Below are 27,261 nucleotides of genomic sequence, written 5' to 3'. Positions count from 1 at the left end.
AACCGTTCATAGCTTTTGACAAAAAGTGATGTCAAATGTTCAGGTCATTGTTTTCCAACAAACTTATTATATTATAATATTTAAATTTATATATCAAAATTAAAACCTAATTGTTAAATTGTGTATCCAACAAAATGCATGTTTATGTTTTGATTTATAAAGCTTTTAAATATCATTTATTCAAATATTTCCGATGAATTAACTTTAGTGAAGTTTGGTACAACTGTTATCTGTAATTGTATATAATATCATATTGATTTTACAAATAAAATAATATCTTGATAAAAAAGAAAAAGTGCATTGATATATTTTTCCGATGTGATCAATATAGTACAATAGCAATAGAATTAAAATAATCTAAAAAGAAATCCAATAATTTAATAAATATCACCCGATCATAATTAAAACAGATCATGGAACAAGCATTTGCATTATCATATTGAGTGTGCTCTCTGTAGTTTCAAATCCAGACTAAACAGACCATTCAAGCCAAAATTGAATGCTACATCAATTCCAGTCGAAATCTGTCCTGCCATGCGTTTAACGAAGGCGTTGTCAACACACAAGTCCCGGGATATACGAGCAATCTAAGAAACTCAAAGATCTGTTCCATCGATGTCACCACAATGCCTATTCCTGCATCATATGAAAACTATAACGGCCTTAATCGACCACACAACCGTTCCTGAATCGTACATAAGGCTTCACTCCGATCCCGATAGAATATATATCGGTATTGTACAGTAAAATGCCACAACTGATTGAATTTTGCACCAATGATTCGTTGGGAATAGAATAGTAAATAACATCAATAGGTTATTTAAAATCGTCTTCGTGATCTAGCAGTTCATGGCACCGTTGTACCTCCTTCCCTGGCTTGTTGAACACATCGATCCAGTGTTCCATGGCGGAAGTTTGAAGTGCGTCTGCGCAAAATTTTACCTGTCCTATTACGTAATCACTCCTTATACGGTCATGGTCGTAAACTGAGAATGTAAGTTTAGTTCCTGCCAAATCATCTCTTTTGAAGGACATGTTGAATACAAAGCTCTCGTTAAAAACGGGATCTGCAGTGTTTTTCTTAGTTTTGGTCGTCTTCCTAGATACCGAACGGCCAGGCTGTACGAGTTCCACACGTATGTAAGGATCTGGAAAGTACAACAAAATATAAAATTGTATAACATAAAGCTGACCCTCAGTAAAGAAAGCATCACATCTCCTGTTGATACAGTATACCATTCAGTCAATTAATTGGGTATAAAATATATTTTCTGCATTTAAAAAAAATCCCCTGTAATTAATTCGTACTTAGCAAGTACAAACACCATCTACAAGGAGCGAAGATGTCTGAATTATTCACAAGAAGAGATATTTGTTAAAATATCTACAAAGTTGCTGGATATTGTACGAAGAACGACGTTGGCTAGATTATCTACATGTACAATAAACTAAGGAGGTCACGCCATCTACATTGAGCTAAGAAGAGTAGATTACAAGAAATCTACAAGTTGTGAAGATGGCTGGATTATCTACTGAGATCGAATGTGAGGGGATTACCTTCAGCGAGCGAGATTATTTAGGTTCCACTTTGCATGTACAATGTAACTGCGGGAACCGTAACTCAGGCGTCCGATTTATTTTGTGAAATTTAATATGTCGGACCATATATATCATATATGTAAAATTTCAAAAATAAAAAAAATGATGCTATGTGTTACGGTAACCGCAGCTACTTTGATTGAAACCATTAATAATCAAAATGGTCGAATGAACATCAATGTCTACTCTCAACAATAAGACAGTAGCAGTTTTTTCCATTTGAACTAAATTAACACTGAGTGTGTTGTCTTATTTCCCTTGAACAGTTTCAAGTGTTTTAAGGTGATTTTATTCTCCATGGTTTTATCTTTTGCGAGGTCGACTTACGATTTTGTTCTCACAATACACAATACTATTTACTTGTTACATATTCCTCAGTTTGAAAATCTGAATGTATCAATGTTTTTAGACCGACTCAGACATAATTTGCAACAAACAAATAATAGCATAGCACTGTAAAGGATTGTATATGAACTTAACATATTCTGTTATTTTCTGCTCATTTTCCAGGATGTACATGATTTGGCATTGTTTTACCGTTACTACCTCTGAAGACTTTAAACGGAGGAGATGACTTTAAGATGTACATATGTAGCAATGGTGTTTTCATTGTTTGGTTTGCTGTATCGGTTTCCTAAACTATTTGATAAGCGCTTCCTGACTTCGTATTTCTAGTCAAGATTTGTCAAAGACACCTGTTGGTCTTTAAATGATGTGATATGTTTATACGCACATGCGTTTTTTGTATATAAAATAATATTTTAAGTATGTGTCTAAAATAGCAATTTGTTTCACGTTCCGAATCGTATATGTCAAGATGTACACGCATAAGTAATATTTAGATCACATTTACTTATTTTTGTTCTCAAGATAGCAGCATCATAGGCGTTATATTAAACTTGTACATTGAATGTCACTGTTAAAAGAAAAAAGATCAAGAAAAAAGTTATCTCGCAGCGTTTATGCCGACATAATATGATAGCGCCTATTACTATCAAAAGGATAACCTGCGAAAAAGATGTAAAAACTAGCTTAGTAACAAAACTATAAACGTCGCAATCTCGTGAACAAATGAAAGAAGATCAGTTTTACTAGTTGTTAAATGTCAACATAGATCCCTTGGGTATCAATTCTATTTCCAAACACCAATTTCGAAAATTGTTTGAAAAAATACATTTAATGTAAAATTAATTACATATCAGCAATGATACCCACCAATCTGGCAATAAATCATACATATTGATGTTCTAATGGCCATAAGAGGGAACGAAATGACTTTTTCTCCCAGACCTGATATATCAATATCTAGTGGTTCAATGGAATAGCAGGAGGGATCTATCGAGACACTTACTAGGGGCACTCAGTGTTATTGTTTTCATATTGATTGCAAAATTTACAATGAAACAGAAACAAAGTTATAACAATAAATACATCGGAGTATTATGATGTTACTCTCGTAGTATAGTCATGCCTTAAAGCTTAATTATGATGTCGGGAACACATTACAAATTTGCTATAGTTTTACCCGGTAAACAAACAAGAAGTAAATCAAGGACGCATCAGATTTTATAATTAACCATTACTTGCAAACAATCTGTATCAAAAACTAAACACGAAACGGATTTCAATAACTCGATTAGCAAATCTGTTAAGTTTGTCTCTTATGTGATTTAGAAATTAGAGCGATACACCTGTTTATATCACGAATCCGGTTGGGTCGTTACTTTAAAATTGGTTTCCGTAAAAGAAATAAAAAAAAACTAGAAATTGAGGGATGAATGCAAGAATTTTTCTCATCACAGTTCAAACTTGTCACCAGGCCTTACTCTATCCCAAAGGACATTATAGTTTTCATGTTCATATCATAAATCATCTTCATTTCTACATGCTGGCAAAAGGGCTTTTTCGATGTGAGAAAAAATGATTTAATTCGCTAGCTAATTAGCCTACTCTATTCATCACAAGTTAGATAAAACTTAGTATATTCATCGCCAGTAACAATGTAACTAGATCATATTACACGATGGAAAACAATATTGTAAGTAATTGTTCGGCGTTTATACTAGTCCGACTGATTGAACCGTTAACAGAGGTCCTTACCTGGGTGTCCTGTGATTGGGTGATGGGGGAGGCCTTTCACTTGTACAACTGTCACTTGGATCGAACCGTCGTTGGACTGGAACTTCAGACAAATCTCGATGCTTCCGAGATCCTGAAATATACCAGAAATATTCCGTGTTAGGTAACATCGATTCTTTGTATTGCTTGACATCATCTTATTGATTCAGGTACCAACTATCTCACACATTTGTATTCTTGACGCTAACACTAGGGTCCTTATTAGTTAGACTTTGGTCTCATATGAAATAAAAATTCTTGTAAGACGAATACTTTATCGTAAAATAGTTATGCTGATATTTGGAGAACCAGCGTCAAGACTAGCGACGTACCGGTTTATATTCCATGAGAGATATGAATGATAACATTGAACTCTACATTGGACGTCGCGAAGGGTTAACGTAAAAGAAACACATGCGATTACACCTATACATTTCGGTAATTAATACAGCATGCCAAAATGAATACCATTATACCCGTAGTACTTCTAGGTCTTATCGATGAAACCAGGGGCCAAAACGGTGGAAATTCAAATTGGTCTAAACAACTATTGAAACAGAACTAACGGTGCTTTTGACTGTTAATATATGAATTTCGAACATTAGAAATGTAAAGATTGATAAAAGAAATTCTTAACAGGTGTATTTTGTGAACCGTTCCACTACTCAAAAGACATAATTGTTGCTATCAAGTGTACGGCAAACCTCCCTTTAAGACATCCGCCAGTAGAGTCTACAAGCTATAAAAGCTTCTGTTTTGTTTACTGAAATGTATTTATTTTGTTGATTGCTGACAGACAAAACAACAACATAGTGTTTCGATCGATTCAGGTTGATGAGTACTCTGGGCACAAGTAAGGGTTAGATGCCTAGTAAGGTGTAAATGCCTAGTAAGGTGTAAATGCGTGTGTTTTTTATTAGACTAAAGGATGTACTTTATTGTTTCGTTGTCATTTCCCAACTTTGATTAGGTGACATTGCTTTGATTTGACCTTATTTTACGTGAAAGATGTCTTCGATTAAGCAAGAGACACCTGTTCTTATCTTATTGTATTGTCATGTCCATGAATTGTCGAGCAAATGGTTAATTTGTCAATATTTTGCCCTAGCTTTGTCGATTTTAAGTTCGAGATATCTTTTCCTTTCTTCATCATACCTTCCTTTAAACTACAATATATATATATATAAATATACAAATGACGACGTTAAACTCATTCTACAAAAACTAAGTAAAGCTGTGATTGGTCATGTTGAATTGGAAAGTGTAGACTTTACTTGTTACTCGACGAATACAGTTAAGACATAGGGAAATCGATTGAACTAATACACTGTACCAGGAACAAGACATTGTCATTGAATTTCACTGCCTGTATTAATGGAAAATTCAAAACGTCTTGATAAAAACAAAACAACCATAATGCTTGCTAGGTTTCCAGTAATGAAATATTGAATATTCCTGAAAATGAGCGGGAGCCTGTCTTCCCTGAAACAGCGTCCGGTAAACTGTTCAAGATCAACTAGGTTCGCGTGACTTTGACACAAAAATAAATAAAGTCTTTATATCAATATGAAGGCTGTATAGGAGGATGTTTTTTTCAAAATGATATCACGAACACACAATTTCATAATCGACTGCACATTCTTAAGCGTCTTATGAAGCATTAACTACTCAAGAAACCATTTGATTTGATTTTATATAAAGAAGCTGTATTTATTATGAAATGCTTGACTCGTCTTTTTTCTGCGGTTCGTTTATGCTTGTATTTCTATCTGACGCGACTCCCACAGGCTTTAGGGTACCTGACCTGCGGTCTCACTCTGGATGATAACTGCATCTGTAAAAGGCAGCTAAAGTTGGATTCAATCGTAATCAGAGGGTTTCTTAGACGACCTTTCGTTAAGGAAAATCGAAGAGACTGAAATTGATATGCCACCCACATTTCAATACATCGCTATCTGTCCGTGTCCTTGTTCTCTATAGCCATCGTGCTGTCCCTAGCTCTGGACAATCGTTATCATTTGACCTATTTACTAGGACTACTTCGATCTCCAAACAAACCCCGCACGCATTGTGGAACTATAAGCCCTTTCGATGTGACGTTGAATTAATTAGCTTCTCAAGTAGGTATTTATCTTCGTGTGTACGCTTTGATCAATGCCACGTTAGTGATCTTTTATGTTCATAAGTTTCCCCTGTACAACTAGCACTTATCCTCATACACATTGTAATACGCCATGCGGTGGAAATTGGCTGAATCAATATGGCATGTAAAATGCTAATTACAATTCAACATTAATTGCCTACATATGTAGTTCATCTCAATCACGATAGAACGACATGCACATAGTTTAAACGAATACGTCTAAATTATTGTTTACACTTATTTTGTCAACCTTTTATGTACATATATCGCTGATTGTTGCATTTCCATGGTGTTTATGTCTATCCACCTAACGATATACAGAGACGCCGGGCAGAGCGCTTCATCTGAGGACTGTCGGATAGACGAGTGCATTGTCTCCCATAACTGAATGTATATTTCATCTAGCCGTCGAATGACCTTTCCAAACTCCTCGCTCATCATGTGGGCTCGTTATAGAACCGCTAACAGAAACGATTGTGGGAATTTAACGCTTCGGTGGAATTTCATTTTCGCACGACAACGTTCCAAGTGGTATTTACTAAAGCCAGGATTTGCTCTACAACAGCAGAACACGAGATTAATCAAACTACACAGTAAAGTAGCCCTTCTTCATCTTCTTTACGGTAGAAACTTGTTGATGAAAGGGAGCACTATCGATTGATGTAATGTGTCAAACGGAAGAAAACATTTCTATATTATAATACGGTTTTGTAATATTTTAATCTTGGAGTGTCTATGGGAAGTTAATATGGTGTCGTTTTACGATTTCAATACGACAAAAATACCAATACACCATGTACATCATTACACCAATACACCATTGGGTTTTTTACAAACTATCGACAATTAAAGTCTTTTGATGTCAAACCTTGTTGTGGGAAAATGTTCAATGGAAATGTCCAAAATAAACTAAAGAATTGGTTAAAGATGACAAAAACATAAACGAATGGGTTGTACAGTGTTATGACATCTTATGACAAGGCCATTGGATGTTAATAAACATAAATCAAGGCACGGTATATGTATTTACACATTTTTCATATGTGTTACATGTAAATCATAAATGTGTTACCTGATTGTTTATAATTGATGATTTTAATTATAAAATGTTTACCACTAAAAGGTTTGTTGCATGAAAAGCATTATAACTGATCTTCCTAATTAAAATTAAAATGGAAGAGTGTGAATTGCAGGAACAGTCGCGAGAGGACAGCTGTATTGTAGGAACAGTCGCGAGAGGACAGCTGTATTGTAGAAACAGTCACGAGAGGATAACTGTATTGTAGAAACAGTCGCGAGACGACAACTGTATTGTAGAAACAGTCGTGAGAGGACAACTGTATTGTAGAAACAGTCGTGAGAGGACAATTGTATTTTAGAAACAGTCGTGAAAGGACAACTGTATTGTAGAAACAGTCGTGAGAGGCCAACTGTATTGTAGAAACAATCGTGAGAGGACAACTGTATTGTAGAAACAGTTGTGAGAAGACAACTGTATTGTAGGAACAGTCGCGAGAGGACAGCTGTATTGTAGAAACAGTCACGAGAGGATAACTGTATTGTAGAAACAGTCGCGAGAGGACAACTGTATTGTAGAAACAGTCTCGAGAAAACAACTGAATTGTAGAAACAGTTGTGAGAAGACAACTGTATTGTAGGAACAGTCGCGAGAGGACAGCTGTATTGTAGAAACAGTCACGAGAGGATAACTGTATTGTAGAAACAGTCGCGAGACGACAACTGTATTTTAGAAACAGTCGTGAGAGGACAACTGTTCTGTAGAAACAGTCGTGAGAGGCCAACTGTCTTGTAGAAACAATCGTGAGAGGACAACTGTATTGTAGAAACAATCGTGAGAGGAAAACTGTATTGTAGAAACAGTCGTGAGAGGACACCTGTATTTAGAAACAGTCTTGAGAGGACAACTGTATAGTAGAAACAGTCATGAGAGGACAACTGTATTGTAGAAACAATCGTGAGAGGACAACTGTATTGTAGAAACAGTTGTGAGAAGACAACTGTATTGTAGGAACAGTCGCGAGAGGACAGCTGTATTGTAGAAACAGTCACGAGGGGATAACTGTATTGTAGAAACAGTCGTGAGACGACAACTGTATTGTAGAAACAGTCGTGAGAGGACACCTGTAATTTAGAAACAGTCTTGAGAGGACAACAGTATAGTAGAAACAGTCATGAGAGGACAACTGTATTGTAGCAACAATCGTGAGAGGACAACTGTATTGTAGAAACAGTCTCGAGAAAACAACTGAATTGTAGAAACAGTTGTGAGAAGACAACTGTATTGTAGAAACAGTCGTGAGAGGACAACTGTATTGTAGAAACAGTCGTGAAAGGACAACTATATTGTAGGAACAGTCGTGAAAGGACAACTGTATTGTAGAAACAGTTGTAAGAGGACAACTGTATTATAGGAACAGTCGTGAGAGGACAACTGTATTGTAGAAACAATCGTGAGAGGACAACTGTATTGTAGAAACAGTCGTGAGAGGACACCTGTAATTTAGAAACAGTCTTGAGAGGACAACTGTATAGTAGAAACAGTCATGAGAGGACAACTGTATTGTAGAAACAATCGTGAGAGGACAACTGTATTGTAGAAACAGTCTCGAGAAAACAACTGTATTGTAGAAACAGTTGTGAGAAGACAACTGTATTGTAGAAACAGTCGTGAGAGGACAACTGTATTGTAGAAACAGTCGTGAAAGGACAACTATATTGTAGGAACAGTCGTGAGAGGACAACTGTATTGTAGAAACAGTTGTGAGAGGACAACTGTATTATAGGAACAGTTGGGAGAGGACAACTAGGTTGAATCCCGAACATTTCGTTTTTATTTCTACAAAACATTGGCCCTGCTAATCAATTTCAATAAAATTGCTATGGAAGACTGAAAATCATAGTAAGGCAAATTAACATCTTCCGGTTGTAGATTAAAAGCTGCTTCAGCCGACTTTCTCATTTCCACTTGTTCCGACATGACTGGGAATCTAAACCGAGATCAGGTTTCAGAACATTAAAAACCTGTTAGTATGTTCCGATTTCTAATACTTTGTACGTTTAGTATTGACAATGAGCCAGAGCAGATTAATGTTAGTTTTCTGTTGTTGTTTTCGATTTCATGTAAAGCCTGATTAATTACAACAGCTCTCTCGCTGTACAAATGGAGGCACATTTGCGTCATTGACAGGTAGAATATATGTTACCAACAACATATGCTGCTTCTACTTTGTCTTTGACATAACTGCCATTAGTGTTTTAGAAGAAACGAAAAAGAATCGAATTAATTGTTTTCATTTCTTTGGGAGAAAATGTATATTTTGAAGAAATACTGACTGAATAGCTTGGTTCCTGGAATTTGATTCAATTAAAAAAGTAAACGTCACAGTTATCTTTGTGCGGTGATAATTGTTTATAACCTTAATATAAACCCAATACATCATATACACAAACAACATGGATATTGTAAACAAAATCTACATATATATCAAGGTATGATATGTATGATGTTTAATGTACAGCTGCCCTCTGTGCTAACTTCAGAATCAGGGCGTACATGCATTGTATCATAGATGGTGTCTACTGATATCTGCAATATTGATCAGAAAAGTATATACACAGTGTATACAGTGTAAATATTGAAATGTATGGATGTGTATATCGAGGTTTTTTTTATAATAAATTCATCATTTCTGGTTTTAAAAAGTTACTGAAATTGTGTTTATATAGCATATCCATCAACGAGCAGTTGCTATATTTGTATAAGGAAACACGTTTGATCAGACGTTTGTGATGTAGATTGTTATTTTCTTAATACATGTACTTGGCACTGTTTACATGTTAAGATGTCTATTTTCCATCAGTAAATGAACTTGAGAAGCAATCAAGTCTACGGCAATACAAAATTACGATATTGCAATAAATATTTTTCCTGCGAGTTTCATCAGCATGGTGTCATTTGAGTGAAATGACGACCGGAAGGGATCCAACAAACAGCTACTAATGACAATTAGGGCACTAAGGAGCTATAAGAAATGTTGACAGCTTTGTCCATCATACGAAAATTGCTATTATTTTACAGCCTATTGGATGAGTTAACCGTACAGTGCTTTTCTATTTTGTCTAGATTGCTTCACGTTGTGATGCATATTTTAAATCAATACTTTATAAGAACGCCAATTTATGTCCTATGAAAAGATCACCTGGACAAAAAGAGCGTTTTGTTGTGCAATTTGTCGGGGACAAAGTACAGTGATAAAGACGTAGATTATCTCTTTCAAAATATAACATGCCTGAAAATGTTTGGATTTACTGAAATCTTCAGCGAGGAAAAACTCATAGCCAGACCGCGTCGCCGGACCTCGCGTTTGTAATCCTAGCCGAATGACGTCCACGTAAGATCAAAGAGGGAAATATCGTCAACATCTTAATTAAAAAACAAATCAACCATAATAAAATCAAACAAAACAAAATACTTTTACAATATAATGACTCTTGTTCATTTACATTCGTTGACATCCATTCCTTATTTAAAAATTCCTGAGATGATTAGAGAGTGTTGTGGAACAGACACGAACCAGTATGTCTATATTATGGCTGGTTGTTCCAACGAGATAACAATTACCCTTTATGTTTGTTTACCTTGTTCCCAAAAGACTTTTGTTATGTTGACCAAGACTTGTATAATATCCCCATAAGCCCCTACGTAATTAGTGTTATGTTTGCTGACATGACAAGATTAAGACATTTACTTCCATAGCGCGTGACTATCCTTAGTAAAATATCTATGAAGAAAGACGGTGATCTTGACAATGGTGGGCAGCGGCGTTGGTCGCAATGATCGTATAACATTGTATCTTAATGTTCTGATCATGAATTTAAATTTAGAATCAGAAGCTTGCGCATGTTTGACCAAGCAAGTTATTCAAAACTTTCGGAATCGAATATTATTCAAATATATCCAGAGTTGCTTACATGATCTATTTTAGGAATTGTCATAACGTTGACGCTATACGTCTTGGGTGTTTTTTTGTATTTGTATGAACATTTAATCTTGACGTCGCAGTTCATAAGATTTGTTCAAGACCCATTATACGCCATGAAGCGGGGCAGAACAGGGTTTACTCTTTAATGAAATTTGATTTGGTGGTATAAGATTGTGGAACATTGATATATTGTTGATGTACACGGCTTTTAGCGTGAAGGGTGTTTCTGGTTTCGCCAATGTAAAATTCGCCGGCAAGTAGCCCGGGCAGGTGAAATCGCAAATGACATGTTTTGGTATGATATGTAATATTCGAATACGTCTTGAATTCCTTTTCACCCAAATTGCATGATGTTCTTTCTATTACCTACTCACATGTTCCACAATGCGAACACTCAGGTGTTTTGCCTACTTGACTTTCTCGGTACATGCGTATTTAGACTTTGGTACACAAGTTTGTCGCTGTTTTCTTTGTTTTCTTTCAATTTTACATTTAGATTTTAGGTGGTAAGTTGATACACACGAAATAATTAATAAGTCCTTATTTTCTTTTCCTTTTTCTTCTTTACAGTTTTACTGAAGGATTTGATTCACAGATTATGTGTTTATACAATTAATTGGTCAAATGGAATAATTAACGAGTCCATATTTTGTTTGTTTGTTTGTTTTACAATTTTACTAGCGGTTTTGTTTTACAAGTTGTAAATTGATAATAACTAAATAACTAACAACTAGATATTTTCATTTTCCTTTGAGCGTTATAATGTTGTCCTATCCACGTTTTGTCCGCCATCTATTATTCCACAGGGGTATTTGCTTATACTCTTGTTATTTGTTTTAGCCTGCAAAATTCCATCAGTCCTTCCAGATGTGTGACCCTGACAATATACTTACAATGATGACGACCCTTCTCGTTTAAGTATCAGGGATAGCACGTCTGTATGACCTTGAGTGTTGAGGCCGCGATGGATATATTGGTTGGTATCTGTTTGGTTAATAGTTAATCCGATTTCTTTGTTCTATATTTGGGGGCGTCAATACAATGAATCACTGAGGGCTGTTGTAAGGTTGCATTGCATCTTATCTACTTCCTCCTAAATAAATCATTCCGCACTCTTTTGACGTTCTTAAATAGTACAAAGGGTTCCATAAAACTGAATACAGAATTTCATTATTACAGAAAAGGAAATATGTATTCTTCCATTATTCGATTTTGTATTAGCTTACAGTTCGCACAATTGTTTTTTAAGTACATCTGGTAACAGTTTAAAAGAACTATTGGAAGAATGTGAACTAACAAAGGATATATTTTCAGCGGCAAACCCGTTAACAGTAAACGGCAACCGTATAATATAAGTCCAACAAAATCAAGAGTGTGTATGAATCCGCGCTGTGCTACACGCGGATTATATTTCAGATGAACCATCATTAAGTTTCAGTATGAGGGAATTAAGAAATAATAATAATATGCAATATTAAATGGGAATGTTACCTTTTAGTCTTTTGTGCTTACCTCTTTGTCTCGTTTGATGTCTAAGTCCTTCCACATCCGATTCTCGGTCAGAAGGTCGTAGCTATCTAGGTTGACATCAACCTTGCCGACGAATTCAGGAAGCCGGAGGTTATGTCCCTTGTGAAACAACTTTATCCGAAGAGTCATCGCGTGCAGCTGTTCCAGTGTTAGTCCGGTGAAGTAGAACTCCTGTTCAAAGATCGGACAGCGGGTGTGCTTAATTATATCGGAAGTCTGTTTCTGTAGTTTTCCCGGCATTAGGTACACCTTGACATAGGCGTTCATGTTGTTATCGTTTTTTCCGTGTCCACCTAAGTTTTCGGCTCTTAAAATACTCACTTTTAATTGTTTTGATTTTGCCAGATATTGAAAGGCGAATTTAATTTCCCCGTATTGTACAAGAAACTGACACTGGGCATCTCCGAATGCAATGGAAGGTTTCGGAAGAGGTGATATTTCAAAATTTTCTTTCGAAGTCCGAAGTTGGGGCGAGGAGTGTCGTTTTAGTGAAGGCGATTCTTTCGGAAAAGGGTAAAGGGCCGACATTGATAAACGCTTTACATCGGTACTGGAATCTGAACATTCATCCGAGTCATCGTTAATGTCGAGTAAGGATGACCGTCGCCGATAGTATTTCAGTTTTGATTTAAAGTACGGCAAGCTATGGTTAACATCTAACGAATTTGATAGGTGCATTGCTGATAGCGATCGTTGAGTTACGGGAGTTTCCTCGTCCATCTCCGGTGTAGCAGCAGACGGAGTGACGATCACGGCAGGCATCTGAGTATTGTTGTTGTCATACGCTAATCCTTTTGAATCGGATAGGTAATAAGAGGGCGGCCACTCCTTATCGTAGCGCACCCGTAGTCCGTCGAACGAGTTTGTTCGTTTGTACGGGATAAGGGAATCACTTCCAGCATGAAAGAGAGACTCCTTCCGCCGAGTATGAGGACACTGAGTGAGCGTCGTAAACCCGTATGTTGACGTCTTTGTCCGGAAGTGGGGTAATGACATAGCGTCAAATGACAAAGGGTCTACATGTGTGTTTGAGTAGTCTTCAGCATTGTCACTGTAGGTCAGTGAATGCGTACTCCCCTGACAAACAATGTTTCTAACTTCGTGCTTGGGGGATGCTGGAACCGATCGAGCTATCGTGTGCTTAGGCACATCAAGGCATATATTCGATCCCAATGGAGAATGTCCTGGGCTATTCTTACCGGAAGAAGCAATACTATTTCTCGGAGAAAAACCCCGGAATGGTACATCTTCCTCAATTGATTCTAATTCTGAACTCTGCCTCCGGGACGAATCACCAGATTTAGGAATCACAAATTCTGGAATTGTGTTTGGCGTCAGAGCACCACAATGTTGTTTATTTAGGTCTGTTCCGTTTCCAGATGTCGAGTGGTCAAACGAATTAATTTTACATTTGTGCATAAGCCATTCTCTCACCGATTCCATGATGCATGCTATATATGCACGGTACCAGGAAACTGCCTTCAGATTCTGTCAGCGAAAGTAGGCGTCTTTTGTCGTTTTTCTACCTACTAATCAATATTCATTCGTCTTTGTCTGCAACAGAAAAAAATAGAAAGTAAGATGAAAGGAACATTTAATCAACTATTACAACATATACGTGTAAATGTATGGTTAGGTATTACCATAAGAATAAATGCAATGCGTAACAAATCCCTGCTTCAATAAAGCAACTTACGCAACGGATCTAGAAATAACAATGTAGACGATTTCACGCCTACTTGCTATACAGAATCCACATACAGGCTATTCTAGGATAATCTTGTAATGTACACTTTCCAGTGATTTGTAGAAATCTGAATAGTGACAGATTGCTAAAGCATTTCCTCCGCTTTAACAGCGAATAGAAAGCCGTCCCTTGTGGACGAATTAAACCCGAGGCATGCGCTCCTAGCCGCACCTGAATTAGTCTAATTTACCATTGAAGATTTTGGAGAGAAAAAATCAATTTGCTGCATCGCAAAAGTTCTTAATTCAAAGAAATACAGACTGGAATCAAAATAATCACATTAGCTATGCATAATTGTGTTTGGAAAATGTCGATATGTATTCACAAAGAAAGACATGCAGCAATGACTATGTTAGGTTAGCCTTGTTTGTTCTCATATATCAACTAGGAAATAGCCTACACTAAGTACAACAATAAAATGTTTGAAGTATGAAATTTGAGTTAATTGGTCACACTGTCAACGGGAAAATAAGAGGGACACGCGCTTTTTACGTCAACAAAATATGTCCAAAACAAAATGAAATTGTGAAATACCTATTTGTTTATTTGTTTTTATTGGCATGACCATTTCGCTAAAGATGTTTTTTAGAATATTATAGGGAAAAGTCCTAATTAAGGAATGGCAAACATTGTATATATACTAGATATTGATTGATTTTGTATGTCAGTATATGCGTCATAGTTGCATACAAAATTAGGAAAATGAAAACGAAACGAAAATAAACAGGCTACGATGGGATAGTATATGTACCACTGGAATGGAACAAAGGCATCTCAATGGCCGACTGCATAGAGCGCCTTTCTATAGTGTGTCATTGCAATCAGAATATTATTAGATATAGAGAGGCAATGTAGCACAAAACCAGACAGACACAATCTCGCCATTGCGTAATGCGATTACTGTCCGCTAGATGGCAGGTTTTAACAGGTAGCACGCGCGTCATCAGATCGTCACAATGTCTAAGGCGAGGCGGGTCAGACCTAGGTTATGCCGACTACAATTAATGCCCGAGGCTTTGAGATTGGTAATTACACTGGGACGTCTATAAGAAGTAATTTCCTGATTGCTTCTTTATCCAGTAGACGCGTTTCCCAAAGAAGCAAGGAATAACGCGGGACAAATGAAAATATGACAATACGTCAAAGCAATGAAACGGAGCAGTCATGTAAATAACAACTTACAGACGATGTTCGCGGAAATAGATCAGTCATACGCATGCTGCCAAAAACAACCGACGATAAATATTGGCCAATATGCAAGCTATATGTCATCGCTCCTTATAACATGGGAGCAAAAGAAAAATGTTCCGCCGTTCAACGGAATTGAAAACATTCAAGTCAAATCCAGACATCATTTAGCCTAACGTTAGAAAATGATGTACTGCTGTTCTTGCAAGCGGAGCAATAGCAACGTATTGCGGCAGAGAAAGACCAAGAGCAAAACAGCAATGTTTTATGGAGAGTGTCAGTTGTATACATCACAGCGTGCCACATTACGTACGGGTTGAAGGCAGACTGACCGTCCCTAAACGCACCCAAGTCGTTACCATATACCACTCCAGCTTTTAACTCCACGTTTAAGCAGACAATATAGTAGTTTACAAGCAATAAAAGCAAAAAAAAAAGGAATATTGATGGCCATTAATCACATCAAGCAATGTACATGTTTACGTTGTCAAGCCGTGCACATGTATTGACGCATTCTATCGAATGGGCGTTTATTTATACATCCATTGTTTAGCATGTACCATCCAATTTTTCTGACAGTATGCGTAGGGAATCGAATCGCGTTTATTTTTTCAACTGTTGCATAGTACACATTGATTTTTTTTTACAGTTTTGTTGATGATTCATTTAACCTGGTAAGACTTCGTTATCTAAAAATGTCTATTCCTAAATCTTTCTTTGTTACAGATTTAATGTCAGGTGATACAGGAGATGATGATATTCCCATCAGTGGAACCGTGTGATATCTTTCATAGTGTTAGCCCACTGACATATCACATTCCCACCCGTAAATACAGAGAAACACAATGGAAGAGTTCTGCCCACTTTAAGATACCTTTCCGATCGATTTTGCTCTGAAATATATGTCAAGTAGGCCAATTTCTCATTTCCGATGTCCTCATACCTGCAGTGTACTCGCAGACATGTATCATTCCTACCATTGCATATATGTGAGTGTCACCTTCTAATTAAGATATATAACATAACGCTAGAGAAGTCGGTCTGAAGAAAACACCGCCTTACTAGACTCCAATGCATTTCTCACTGTAATGAAGTATCCCTCATGGTTGGGCAAATATTTTATTTTGATTAATTGGATGATCTAAACAAACCAGATGAGATCACCGAGGGGGATTTCAAAGATTGAAAATATCTGGTAAATAATAACATTGTGAAACATATGTCTTGATAACATTGTTGCGTGATTTTGGGAAACATATTTATATAGATAGATAGGTTGCAGTTTGTGTGAAATTGTTCCTTCTTGCCTCTGGCACATTAGAAAGCATCACTTCTAAGCGACTCGGATCGTTCTGGAAAACCATGCAACGATATACATTTTCTAGAACTCTACACTACGCCCTATGTTGATATAGGCGTTTTACATTATATACCATACATTTCTTCCGTAAGTCGTTAAAGTCGATTTTATTAAGTTTATTGTGCGAACTTTCGAAAGAATGTTCGTAAAGCACTGAAGCTCATACCATCTCATATGTAAAGATTTCGTCTTTTTAATTCCTAAGTATCGGAAAACAACTAGAATGACACAGATGCGACTGTTGTCACCGTGCCGTATCCCTATGGCTCGGTAAGGGAATGTCGACATGCATATGTCGGAGTGTTCTTTGAATAATTAATTGATTTTCTCGGGGCTAGTAAAGATATAGAGAATGGGAATGATGATGCAAATAAGTTACTTTTACTCATGCATAACATCGTCCCAATGGAACTGACATTGTGGCATAACATATCTGCTTTTATGTTTGACTTGAATAAAGTATCCAACTCGACTCTTCCCTTTAAGAGACAACTTTAAATTATTTACAACATTTTGACTGGATGCTGTATACCGACCCGCCTGGGAAATACTCATGTTGATATAAAATCAAAACAACATCCTAAGAGCTAAATTCACGTGTAGAGAGATTGCCCCATAACCCAAAAACCATCAACGCCATGGTATTTATGTGTTGTTCGAAACTGTTCCACAGAGACGAGAGAACAACCAGAAGGTCTATGAATTATTTGTTTAGCTAATGTACATGTCAGGGGAAATTGACTGCATAGACAGTGATATAAATGTATTTCCAATGTCCGATGACAGAACGGCAAGGTGTCAGGTGTATATTTATTCATGAGTACAGTGACGATGAAAAGGATTGATCTTGTTGTACTCTACATTCTATGGGTAAATATAATCCGAAGGTCAAATTGAAAATATAAAATTGCGTCAGCGCATAAACAGAAATCAAACCGACAGGAAACTATGATACGAGAAAACAAGGAGAAATAGTAGGAACTATTTGTTTAGATAATGTACATGTCAGGAAAAAATGACTATATAGACAAAGGGAAAACTGTATTTTTAATGTCTAGGATTGAATTGCAGAGTGCCACTGCAAAAACGGGTTGTTTGTATTATGCATTATATTTTCAACGAGCTATTAATGTATGGGTAAAAGTAACGCTCAAAATATACAGCAATAATACGAACTCAAACGGTACGAAATGGCAACAGGAACCCTGTAGACACCAACACAAACGAGCTCAAAATCCAGGTACTGGAAACGGTAATCGTGTCCCTACACCACACGTGTCTTCCGCTACGCTGTGACAGTTTATCACAGTAGACAAATATAATAATTCAAATCATGGTAACGACTATAAAGAAGATAAATGATTAAGCTCTACAACTTCTTCTTCTATTATCTTCTCACTTGCATACTTTAAAACAATTGATCTGACATGGATAAATAATTAGTTAACCAAGGACTGCCACAAGATAAACCATATGCAATAATTGTATGATCACATTTAGAGGTACGAAAACAGTAGCAATTAATGCCGGAAGTCAAACCTGCGCCTTCCGGAACACAGTGGGTCGTTGCTGTTAACGCATAGACCTAACGGCTGAAATCACAAGCTTATCCGGAAAACTGGGTAGTCAACGCAGAAAAACTATTAAAGGACGTTGACAAGTTTTGCTGCAAGCTGTGATACATGTAATAGCTAGGGACAAAGATCTAGTTTATCATTAAAGTGTTACGCAATGTAGTCAGAAACCGTCTAAAACGTTGTTGTACGCACGTTTTGATAAAAACAGAAACTGACCTCGAGGACAAGATCAAGCTCTTTTTTAAAGGGTTCCTTTAAAGTACAACGGAACGAAACTGACTGGCACAATCCAGAGAACATGTTTGTAACCTAAATCCCGTATATGATCTCCTTAAATCCTAAACAGCAAATTGAAGTTTTCTTTTTATATCGAATACCTTTTCAAAATAAATTATTCGAAATAATTATTAAAACGTATTATAAGGATATTAAACTATTCACAACCGTTTATCAAAATGTTTTCTTTTGATAAAATGGTTTAACACGAGTTAATGATGCGATAATAATAAATAATAGTGTACAACATTTATATAGAGCCTCATGTAATTTGTAAAATTACTCTAAAACGCTTTACAACATATGAATAATAGTAATGGTTATAATTGTGAAAACAAAGGCTTACAATCATTTTTATACATTTAAGCAAGCAATGTTCACATAATTGAACAAATAAAAGGGTGGTATTAACATGACGTCTTTGCAAGGATTCTAAAATGCAGACGTGAAGAGGTGAGTTTTGATGTCCCTCTTGAACTTGGCCAGGGTATTTGACTTTCTAATAGCAGATGGTAAGCTATTCCATGCGATGTTTCTCTTTTAGATACACAATATCTCAAAATATATACTGATGGACTGCATTACTAGCACAGGTTACATGTTTTTCAACAACACTCGGGGCCGACTTTACACACAATATATTAACTATACATAGTTTGGTTCCTAGGATCAACCAAAAAGTCAGTCAGAAAAAAAAACATATTTAATTATGATTGTTACCTATTTATTGATCCATAAAACAGTTTACGTCAAATAGATAGAGAAGACCTGTCATACTTTTAAGGCATAGAGCTCACGAACAGATTAAGGATGTCATCAACATAAGTCTGAATCAAACTACCTACGTCAGAGCAAGTAGTAAAAAATGATTAACAAATTATACAACAGCTACAACATAATGACAAGATAAAGCACAGCGTGAACACACAAGTACAATATATACAACAGCGTCAGCACACAAGGAAAAATTAACCACAGTGTCAACACACGAGGACAAAATATACCACAGCGTCAAGACAATGACAATATATACCACAGCGACAGCACACAAGAATAAAATATACCACAGTGTCAACACATAAGAACAAAATATACCACATTGTCAACAAACAAGTACATGTACAAAGTATAGCATTGTCAACACCTGTACCTCAGTGTTTTACCTTACATGAACTGTATTAAAAATACGACAGTTTAAACACAAAAGCCAAAATATGGAGTCAAATCGTTGATATGTTAACACAACGAAATGGATCTGACACAAAAATGAAAAAAAAGACATCATGAGCCCCTACCGACAAAAAACGTAACTAAGTGTTATGGCTATTTCCAGGAGAACTTACAAATGCAGAAGAAGCTGTTAAATTACTGCTTAGGAAGGAAAGGGAACGATTGTGAAATCGAAAGTCGTCAATTTTGTCACAGAGCTTGGTATTTAAACGATCAGTTTGTTATCCTGTAGGTAAATATTAAGATAATGAAGCTGTTATAGACGAATATTTGGTACATGTACATTTCACTTCGCGTTCTGACAGATTAACGAGGTGAAAGTATATGTAGTTTTTGGTATTCTTGGTGTTCAGTGGCAGTATTCATTAAGACATCTTGGTACGGAACTGGAAATCAAGGAAGTATATTTATCCTTTGTACAAACTCATAAAAATTTGAAAAATTTGTCGGCTAGAATTTAGAGTGTATCAAATCCGCTGAATTGTAACAGAACACTCGACAATGTAGAACAGTTGTCTAGTGTATGTATCCTCACCTTACCCTACACATTTTCTTCCTGTTTGGTTGAATCGAAGGCCACAATATTTCTCCTCTATATAGCTCCGTGTTTTATCTCGATAATTCTCCTGTTTCCTTCACTATCGATCTGTTCCAGATTATATTAGGACATCTACAATGTATTTCTATCTTATCATTGTTTCGTCACTTAGCTCTTTACGACCGTTCTTCCATTGCTTACAAGGTATCTAGCCATCAAATATTGAGAATTTTACAAAATCGCTTGCCATGGAAAGTGCCGAGTGTCTGGTTTGATGTGTCATCATTTTCCAGGTATCATATCATTACACGTACTGACTACTGTCGTAACATTATGATGTAAATATTCCCTAAATGCATTCCTAGCTTCGTGTGTCCTGTGTTTAAAACCTTTCTTTCGACTGTCTTTCCTGGTTACAATATCTCCCAGTTGTGACACCATTACTGGTTACAGTACTTATCTAGGAGAACTGCGTATACTGAGTGTAATGATTACAATACAATATTGGCATATCGCATATACTGGTTACAGTGCAGTATGGTTGTGCCGACCTAACAGGTTACAATAACTTCTAAGTATCATGAAATCTGCAAGATCTGTTTTCAGTTTAAATAATTAAACTTAATTATAATCATTATAAATGATTAAAAATTGACTTTAACGTATAGTTGGAATTAGATTATTACATTCAACTTGAGCCCTGAAGACATACACAGGAACGTAACCTTACAACTATGTAACAAATAACGGATGGCATCATCAATTACGACTGAAAAGAACGAAGTCGTTCGTCACAGAGGTTTGTTCTATAAATGTGACCAGAGGACAGACGAGGTCACCGATTTGAACTTACCTAAAGGAGGAAACAAAACAAGCACTGCGACTGAACCAAAAATAAAGTTAAAATGCATACGATAGGCTTCAAATATTGATGCCTCCTACCCCGAATTCGTGAGGCTATCAGTGGTGCTAGGGTAGTATATATAAGTGGTTTCCAGGATAACTGACATGGAATGAAGCCTGAAAAGTGATATATTTTCCAGACGATACCAAGTTATATATGAATATTTCTATATCAAATTTGTTCACATACATTTATTTATCACATGACCTCTCATTACCAACTACATGTTCATAAAAATTAAATCCGTGAATGTTATGGCCACCATGTTAAGAAATTTGGATATAAATAATGTATCAAAATGTCGTGTTCCTAAATTTTACGGCTTCATACTATGTAACCAGGGCAGGAAAGCACAAAGCTCAGCTACACATGCTAGACAAGTGGTGGGAACCTTCGCCGTAAACGTAAGAATGTATGTATGAACATTGGCCACGTCATACTATAAACAAACAATTGTATACGTCACTATATCCTTGCAATTGATTTACAAAAGCCATTTTTGAAACAAAATAACGACGTAGGTAAGCATACAGAAATCATGGCGTGGCTTACTTTTCTATAAACATTTACATACATCCGTTATACTACTAAATATGATAACCCCACAGACAGTGAGAGGAGCACGAAAAAACATAAATTTAAGTAAACCCGATTATCACAAATAGATTGGCTTTATTTGATATCATGACCATGTGACTTTTTCCTACATGTACAACAACGTCACTCTTCTCAACTTTTAACTTTCGGTAGAACTAAGAAAAGCGTCCTTGTTGTGAGAAATACTGTACATGTAAACGTTATTCAATGTTCTTGCAAAGCGAAACACGCATCATTGAATAATTTTCCCCGTTGTAGACCATATGGGGTTTCGTGTGATGACCGTTTGTAAGTATTAGGATCTTTGTAGTTTATACCCTATACTACATGACCTACATGCTAGCTGTTATGTGGACGAAAAACCCTCAACACAAGAAAAAAAGGGCAAAGCTTCATGTAGCACTTCCGTCCTATAAACAATAATACAGTGTATTCGGATCCAGTACAAATAATAGGTATTTACTGCCTTTATTATTCATGGGACCTTTTTATATACATTTATGCAGATTTGTTTAATGTTTATTCATACTGAATACACCAATCAGATGTTACAAAGGAGACGAGGATTACCCATCATTCCCAATGTGAAGGTTTCTTTTTAACGTTACGACTTAAGAGATAACATGTCTCATTTGAGTAATGCCAGGTAGTTAAAAACGTTACTCATACGAAATTATAATCCGGGTCGAATTCAAAAATAAATCATACTCTCAACTCTTATAATACTTGTAACTTGAATCCAATTCTAAACGTCACTGAAACCAAACAAATCCGATTTCCTTGTCAATTTTAAATGAGATTTCACATGCCTCCAGTAAAAACGGCCACAGTTCCTGACAGGCAGTTTCTGATCCGGGGGCCATCATTGATTAGATAACTACAGAGAGACTTCGTCACTCCGTAAGTTCTCAAAACAAAATCCTCAAGGTCTGAATTAAATTTCAAATGATTAGCTTAAATCAGCGCGAGTTTTGTAAAGTTCGCTATTTGATATTAATTAAATATTTGTTATCACATTGCAAAATAAGAAAATAAGAAATTGTTGAAATGTTTCTAATTTAGAAAATTACATTTAATAGCATACATTGTACATGTATAATAGCACTGTTGTTATCCGTGTTCAATAATGTGTGCTCGTATATCTTAAATGCAAAGAAGCATTGTTTCTGTTTACTTTTGTGTTGATCATGATTGTTTAAACTTTACCGCAGTATCACGCTATTTGTGTTGACCTTTGATTGTAATGGTTTAAACTTCACAGCAATGTCATTCTATTTCTGCCACGTCATCTCTGCTGATCTTTGTATTGACTATAATTATTAATTGTAATAATTGGAGGTTCTTATATACCGCTTTATCACAACCTAGTTCGTAGGTCGTCTCAAAGCGGTTCACAAATTATTATCCGTGGTTATAGGGCCTTTGCAACTAGCCAGTATATTTCTCATCTCCCTGGGGAGTATACATGACAGCCGGAGCTGCCATTTCGGCGCTTACAGCTAGCATTCAACAATTCTAGCACTGACCAACCACGTACTCATTTACAGCTGAGTAGACTGGAACAAACAGAGTAAAATATCTTGCTCAAGGATACAACACATTGCCGTGCCGTGACGCGAACCCGCAACCCTTCGGTCACAAGCCCGGCGTCCTACCACTATGATGGTTTCAACTTTACCGTAGTGGCGTTTTATTTCTGCTGACATTTTGTGATGTTCATGACTGCTTAAACTTTACCGTAAAGTCAAAATATTGTTTTAATATTTGTGATGATCAAGGTAAACTTTACGCTTATGTCACATCATTTATGCTGACTTTTGATCGATTCTCTTTTGAAGTGTTTAAATTATACTGCACAGCAATGCCACAATATTTTTTAATTTGATCTTTGTTGTTTTCGGTGTGCTCTATGAACTTGCATTTTTATATTTGACCATAACTGTAGAAACTTTACCGTAAGGTATTTATTTCTGTCTTCATCAAATTTAATCATCATGCACGTCACTTTAAAAAGTTTACCGTAATATCTCTGGTGACACTTCCGTGTTTAATGTTCAAAAAGTCCTACAGGTGATGGTATCGTCACCCTAAATTCCACTCCCTGATAAGTCATGTTTAAAGACCCCAGTTACACATCGGAATCCAGATTGTTAATTTGGACACATTCTCAAAATGGTACATGTACAGAACGATGTTAACGTGGTCAGTTATCAGGAATTGAGGGCTGATCAATATCTTCATAAAAGAGGTCACTGGGCTTACTTGTATAGCATGTCAATCTCTTTGGCTACTCAACTGAATGCTACGAACTACAGTACGTGTTATCTGAAGTTCACTTCTATACCTAGGTCAAGCGGAGCTTAATTGCTCTTTTACCAGGTGTACAAAAGGCGGATCGGTCTCAAACCAAGATTGATGTGGCTTTGGAAATGAACAAAATGCATCGTTAATTGCCCCGGTGATTTACTAAAAGGATACGAAGGTTAAATAGCCTAGATCGATATATGATTTGCATATGGTGTGCCATTCCATCATAACATTCTGGGATGCTATGAATGCGCTTGTCATGTTATACACTTTTAACACTTTTCACTAGCATTGTATTCAGAATAACCTATGACTTTTAAAATGCATACGGAATTGAGTTCTGCTTTACATGCTTGACATCCTTGCGTGCATATCTACTATATCAAATCATTTCTGTAACTATGATTTCATTTGATTAAATATGCCACACTATATTACATACTTAATGGCACACGTTCAGAATGTCGATTTTTTTATGGCGTACATTTTAGACCTCGTCAACAGACTCATTTCAAGCTTTAATTAATGGAACTTTAATGGCGTCACACAGAACGTAACCCGTGTGTAGCAAATACATGTAGATCACCTATCGTACAACTGGAAACATGGTTATTACTACACGATCATTAGCACAATGGTAAAAAACTGTTATCAACAACAAAATGTTCGGGCTTTTGATATTCAACAAAATAGATCTTGTTGAGACCCGTCTGGAGCAGCTTTATAAAGGCAGTTACTTGAACAGAAAAAAAGCATACAACTGTATGTAATTTTCAGAGTATTACAAGTAAACGGAGTAAGTATCTGACGACCGCAGTAAAATATATGTCACTCACTGTACAATGCTTTATTCATTAAATGTTGAGTTTATACATTTGGAATCCTTTTATTGAATGTATCTGAAGCATTGTAAACACAGAGTGAACGCTCCATACAATTTGATTTAACGACTCCACTCTCACGTGTAAAACAAAAGTATGGTAAACGCATGCTAGACGTATACACATAATTACTTTGTGAGCCCTTCCTCTGTCCAAAGTCATAAGTAGGACGTTTTATTGATAGTCCACAATATAATGTGTTATTGATACTCTCTAGAAATTCAGTCCTAGAATGGTATTGATTTTTATAGACACAGTCCTGTAAAGGTTTTTTTTATTAAAAATAAATCTAAAAAAAGTACATCCCTCAGTATAAACTGTATGGTTTGTATACAATATATTAGGCAGACATAGCTCTAAATCTGTGGGACACCTCAGAGGTAAATAGAAGACATGTTGAAATTATTTTTGATCACATGCCGTAAACAAAGTTTGCATCTTTCTTCTTACTGTCGTTCATGCGAAGAAACGAAGAGCAAATTGTGTAATGCTATAAGTGACAAGAATGCCTATAAAATGACATTTTGGGTATATTTCTGTACCCGGTAGTTCATGGCATTCGATGTAAAGCATTTAATACGACGTTTTAAGAGTCTTTACTTGCTTCCCATTAAAATCAAACTCAAAACCTATTTCTTGTTTTGGCGTATCTAGATATTCTTTAGACATGTTCCAGAGTCAAACCAAAACCTTTTTCAGATTTACATTATACGTGTCTGATTACTTCGAAACCTCCGCTAAACTCAAATTGAGCAGTATTCATACGCTTACCTCCGAAGCTTTTTTCGAGCTAGCGACGGAACAGGGCGAAGTGATCCGATTGAGTTCTAAATAGGAGGTGTTATTGATATTCTATGAACGTTATCGTACTAAAATCCTATTGGGATTGGTATACATCCCAATGACGACACGCCATGGCGTCCTGTCAGCATGTCTTACGTGTAGTTTAAAGCAGATATTTGTATACATCTGTTAACATAGGCAACTACATTTGTTTAAGTAGGTACATTGTATGTCTGGACCCTGACGTGTAATAATACAGTAAACGTAGTAAGTTTTACGTCAACACTCGGTAAAAATGCAACCCCAATTATGGAGTATACTGCATCATAAACCATTTTATGGTGTTGGTAGTTTTAACGAGTGTTGACTACAACCCCTTGGTAGTCAAATACTAGTTCCTTCACACCAGGATACGTACAAAGTACAGTTATGTACATGTTTAACACAAATACTTTCATAATAAATATCAGGTCCTTGTGAGATATTTTAGCTTCATAAGGTATTTCTGTACCATTGCTCCTACGAAATCAATTGATTTAACATCGGTATAGTGAATATATTTAAAACATCATGCATATCATCATCAATTATGCTAAAAAGTAAACAAACGAGAATGAATACAAAGAAAGCATTTATGAATACAATACAAATACATATGAATGGTTAATCCTCATTCTTATATAAAAGAAAAATAGAATATTTGTGAAGCCTACCTTTCAGTGTAGTTTTGTTAACGTATTATCTCTCCACTTTATCCCTGTCCACTATACGTTACCTGTCGTACACAGACACGTGCACATCTACTGATACTATGTAAGTGTGGACAAATTGCAGCGCGCGCTCGTAGCTATGCGAGAGGAAAGCTAATCGATAATTATGATTGAAGGATGGCCGCAATAAAGCGACCCACCCCCATATCTTATCCGGTGTTGAGCTGTTCCTGACGGGTTGTCTGTCGCATTAACTAGTTTGTATATAAAGGATTTGTCCACAATTAAATGCCAGCCAATATACACGAATCAAAGACATTAGCTGTCCCGGAAATGACGTACAGGGTGGGGAATGCGCCCTCAAACACGATGTCTTGGTACGACATTGTAAACATAATAACATAAGTAAATGTCAAAAATGAGTGCCCTCTGTGATAGCATAAATCCCTATAAACAACAACCAGTATTGATTTATACTTCGTCAAGATTTCAAAGTTATGTAAGTTTCCATGAGTAGTTTTATAGAAATATAACCTACAAAATGAGGTAAGGATAAACTACAAAGAGTAAAAAGATAACCCACAAAATTAAAAACAATAACCTACAAAATGTAGAATGGTTGACCCACAAAATGATAAACGATAACCTACGAATTGTAAAATGGTCAACCCCCAACATTATAAAGGTTAACCCGAAAATTGAAGATTGATAACCCACAACATGTAGAAAGAGAACTCACAACATTATAAAGGATAAGTCAAAAATAGTAG

The 27,261-nt window shown here is 36.2% G+C and overlaps 1 protein-coding gene across 1 annotated transcript; it reads right to left on the bottom strand.

Moving 5' to 3' along the window:
• Positions 1 to 396: 396 nt before the first annotated feature.
• LOC110455049 (C2 calcium-dependent domain-containing protein 4C-like) lies at positions 397 to 26,578 on the bottom strand. Its single transcript, XM_021504966.1, has 4 exons — positions 26,495 to 26,578; positions 12,376 to 13,947; positions 3,700 to 3,811; positions 397 to 1,148 (listed from the first exon to the last, which is right to left on the bottom strand). Exons 2-4 carry the CDS (start codon positions 13,834 to 13,836, stop codon positions 817 to 819), a joined length of 1,905 nt encoding a protein of 634 aa, XP_021360641.1. The 5' UTR covers positions 13,837 to 13,947; positions 26,495 to 26,578; the 3' UTR covers positions 397 to 816.
• Between the last annotated feature and the right edge of the window lie 683 nt (positions 26,579 to 27,261).

The sequence above is a fragment of the Mizuhopecten yessoensis genome, unplaced genomic scaffold, assembly GCF_002113885.1.
Source record: "Mizuhopecten yessoensis strain PY_sf001 unplaced genomic scaffold, ASM211388v2 scaffold8123, whole genome shotgun sequence".
Classification (NCBI taxonomy): Eukaryota; Metazoa; Mollusca; class Bivalvia; order Pectinida; family Pectinidae; genus Mizuhopecten; species Mizuhopecten yessoensis.
Note: the sequence above shows the minus strand (reverse complement) of the source record. Positions and strands in the feature narration are given on the sequence as shown.

What these genes read in the sequence shown, in the direction of transcription:
- LOC110455049 (XM_021504966.1), bottom strand. Translation starts at nt 13,836, where the DNA reads ATGGAATCGGTGAGAGAATGGCTTATGCACAAATGTAAAATTAATTCG. An exon ending in ACATCAAACGAGACAAAGAG is followed by an intron (nt 3,812 to 12,375) that starts GTAAGCACAAAA and finishes GGTATATTTCAG; the next exon opens with GATCTCGGAAGCATCGAGAT. An exon ending in CCCAATCACAGGACACCCAG is followed by an intron (nt 1,149 to 3,699) that starts GTAAGGACCTCT and finishes TGTACTTTCCAG; the next exon opens with ATCCTTACATACGTGTGGAA.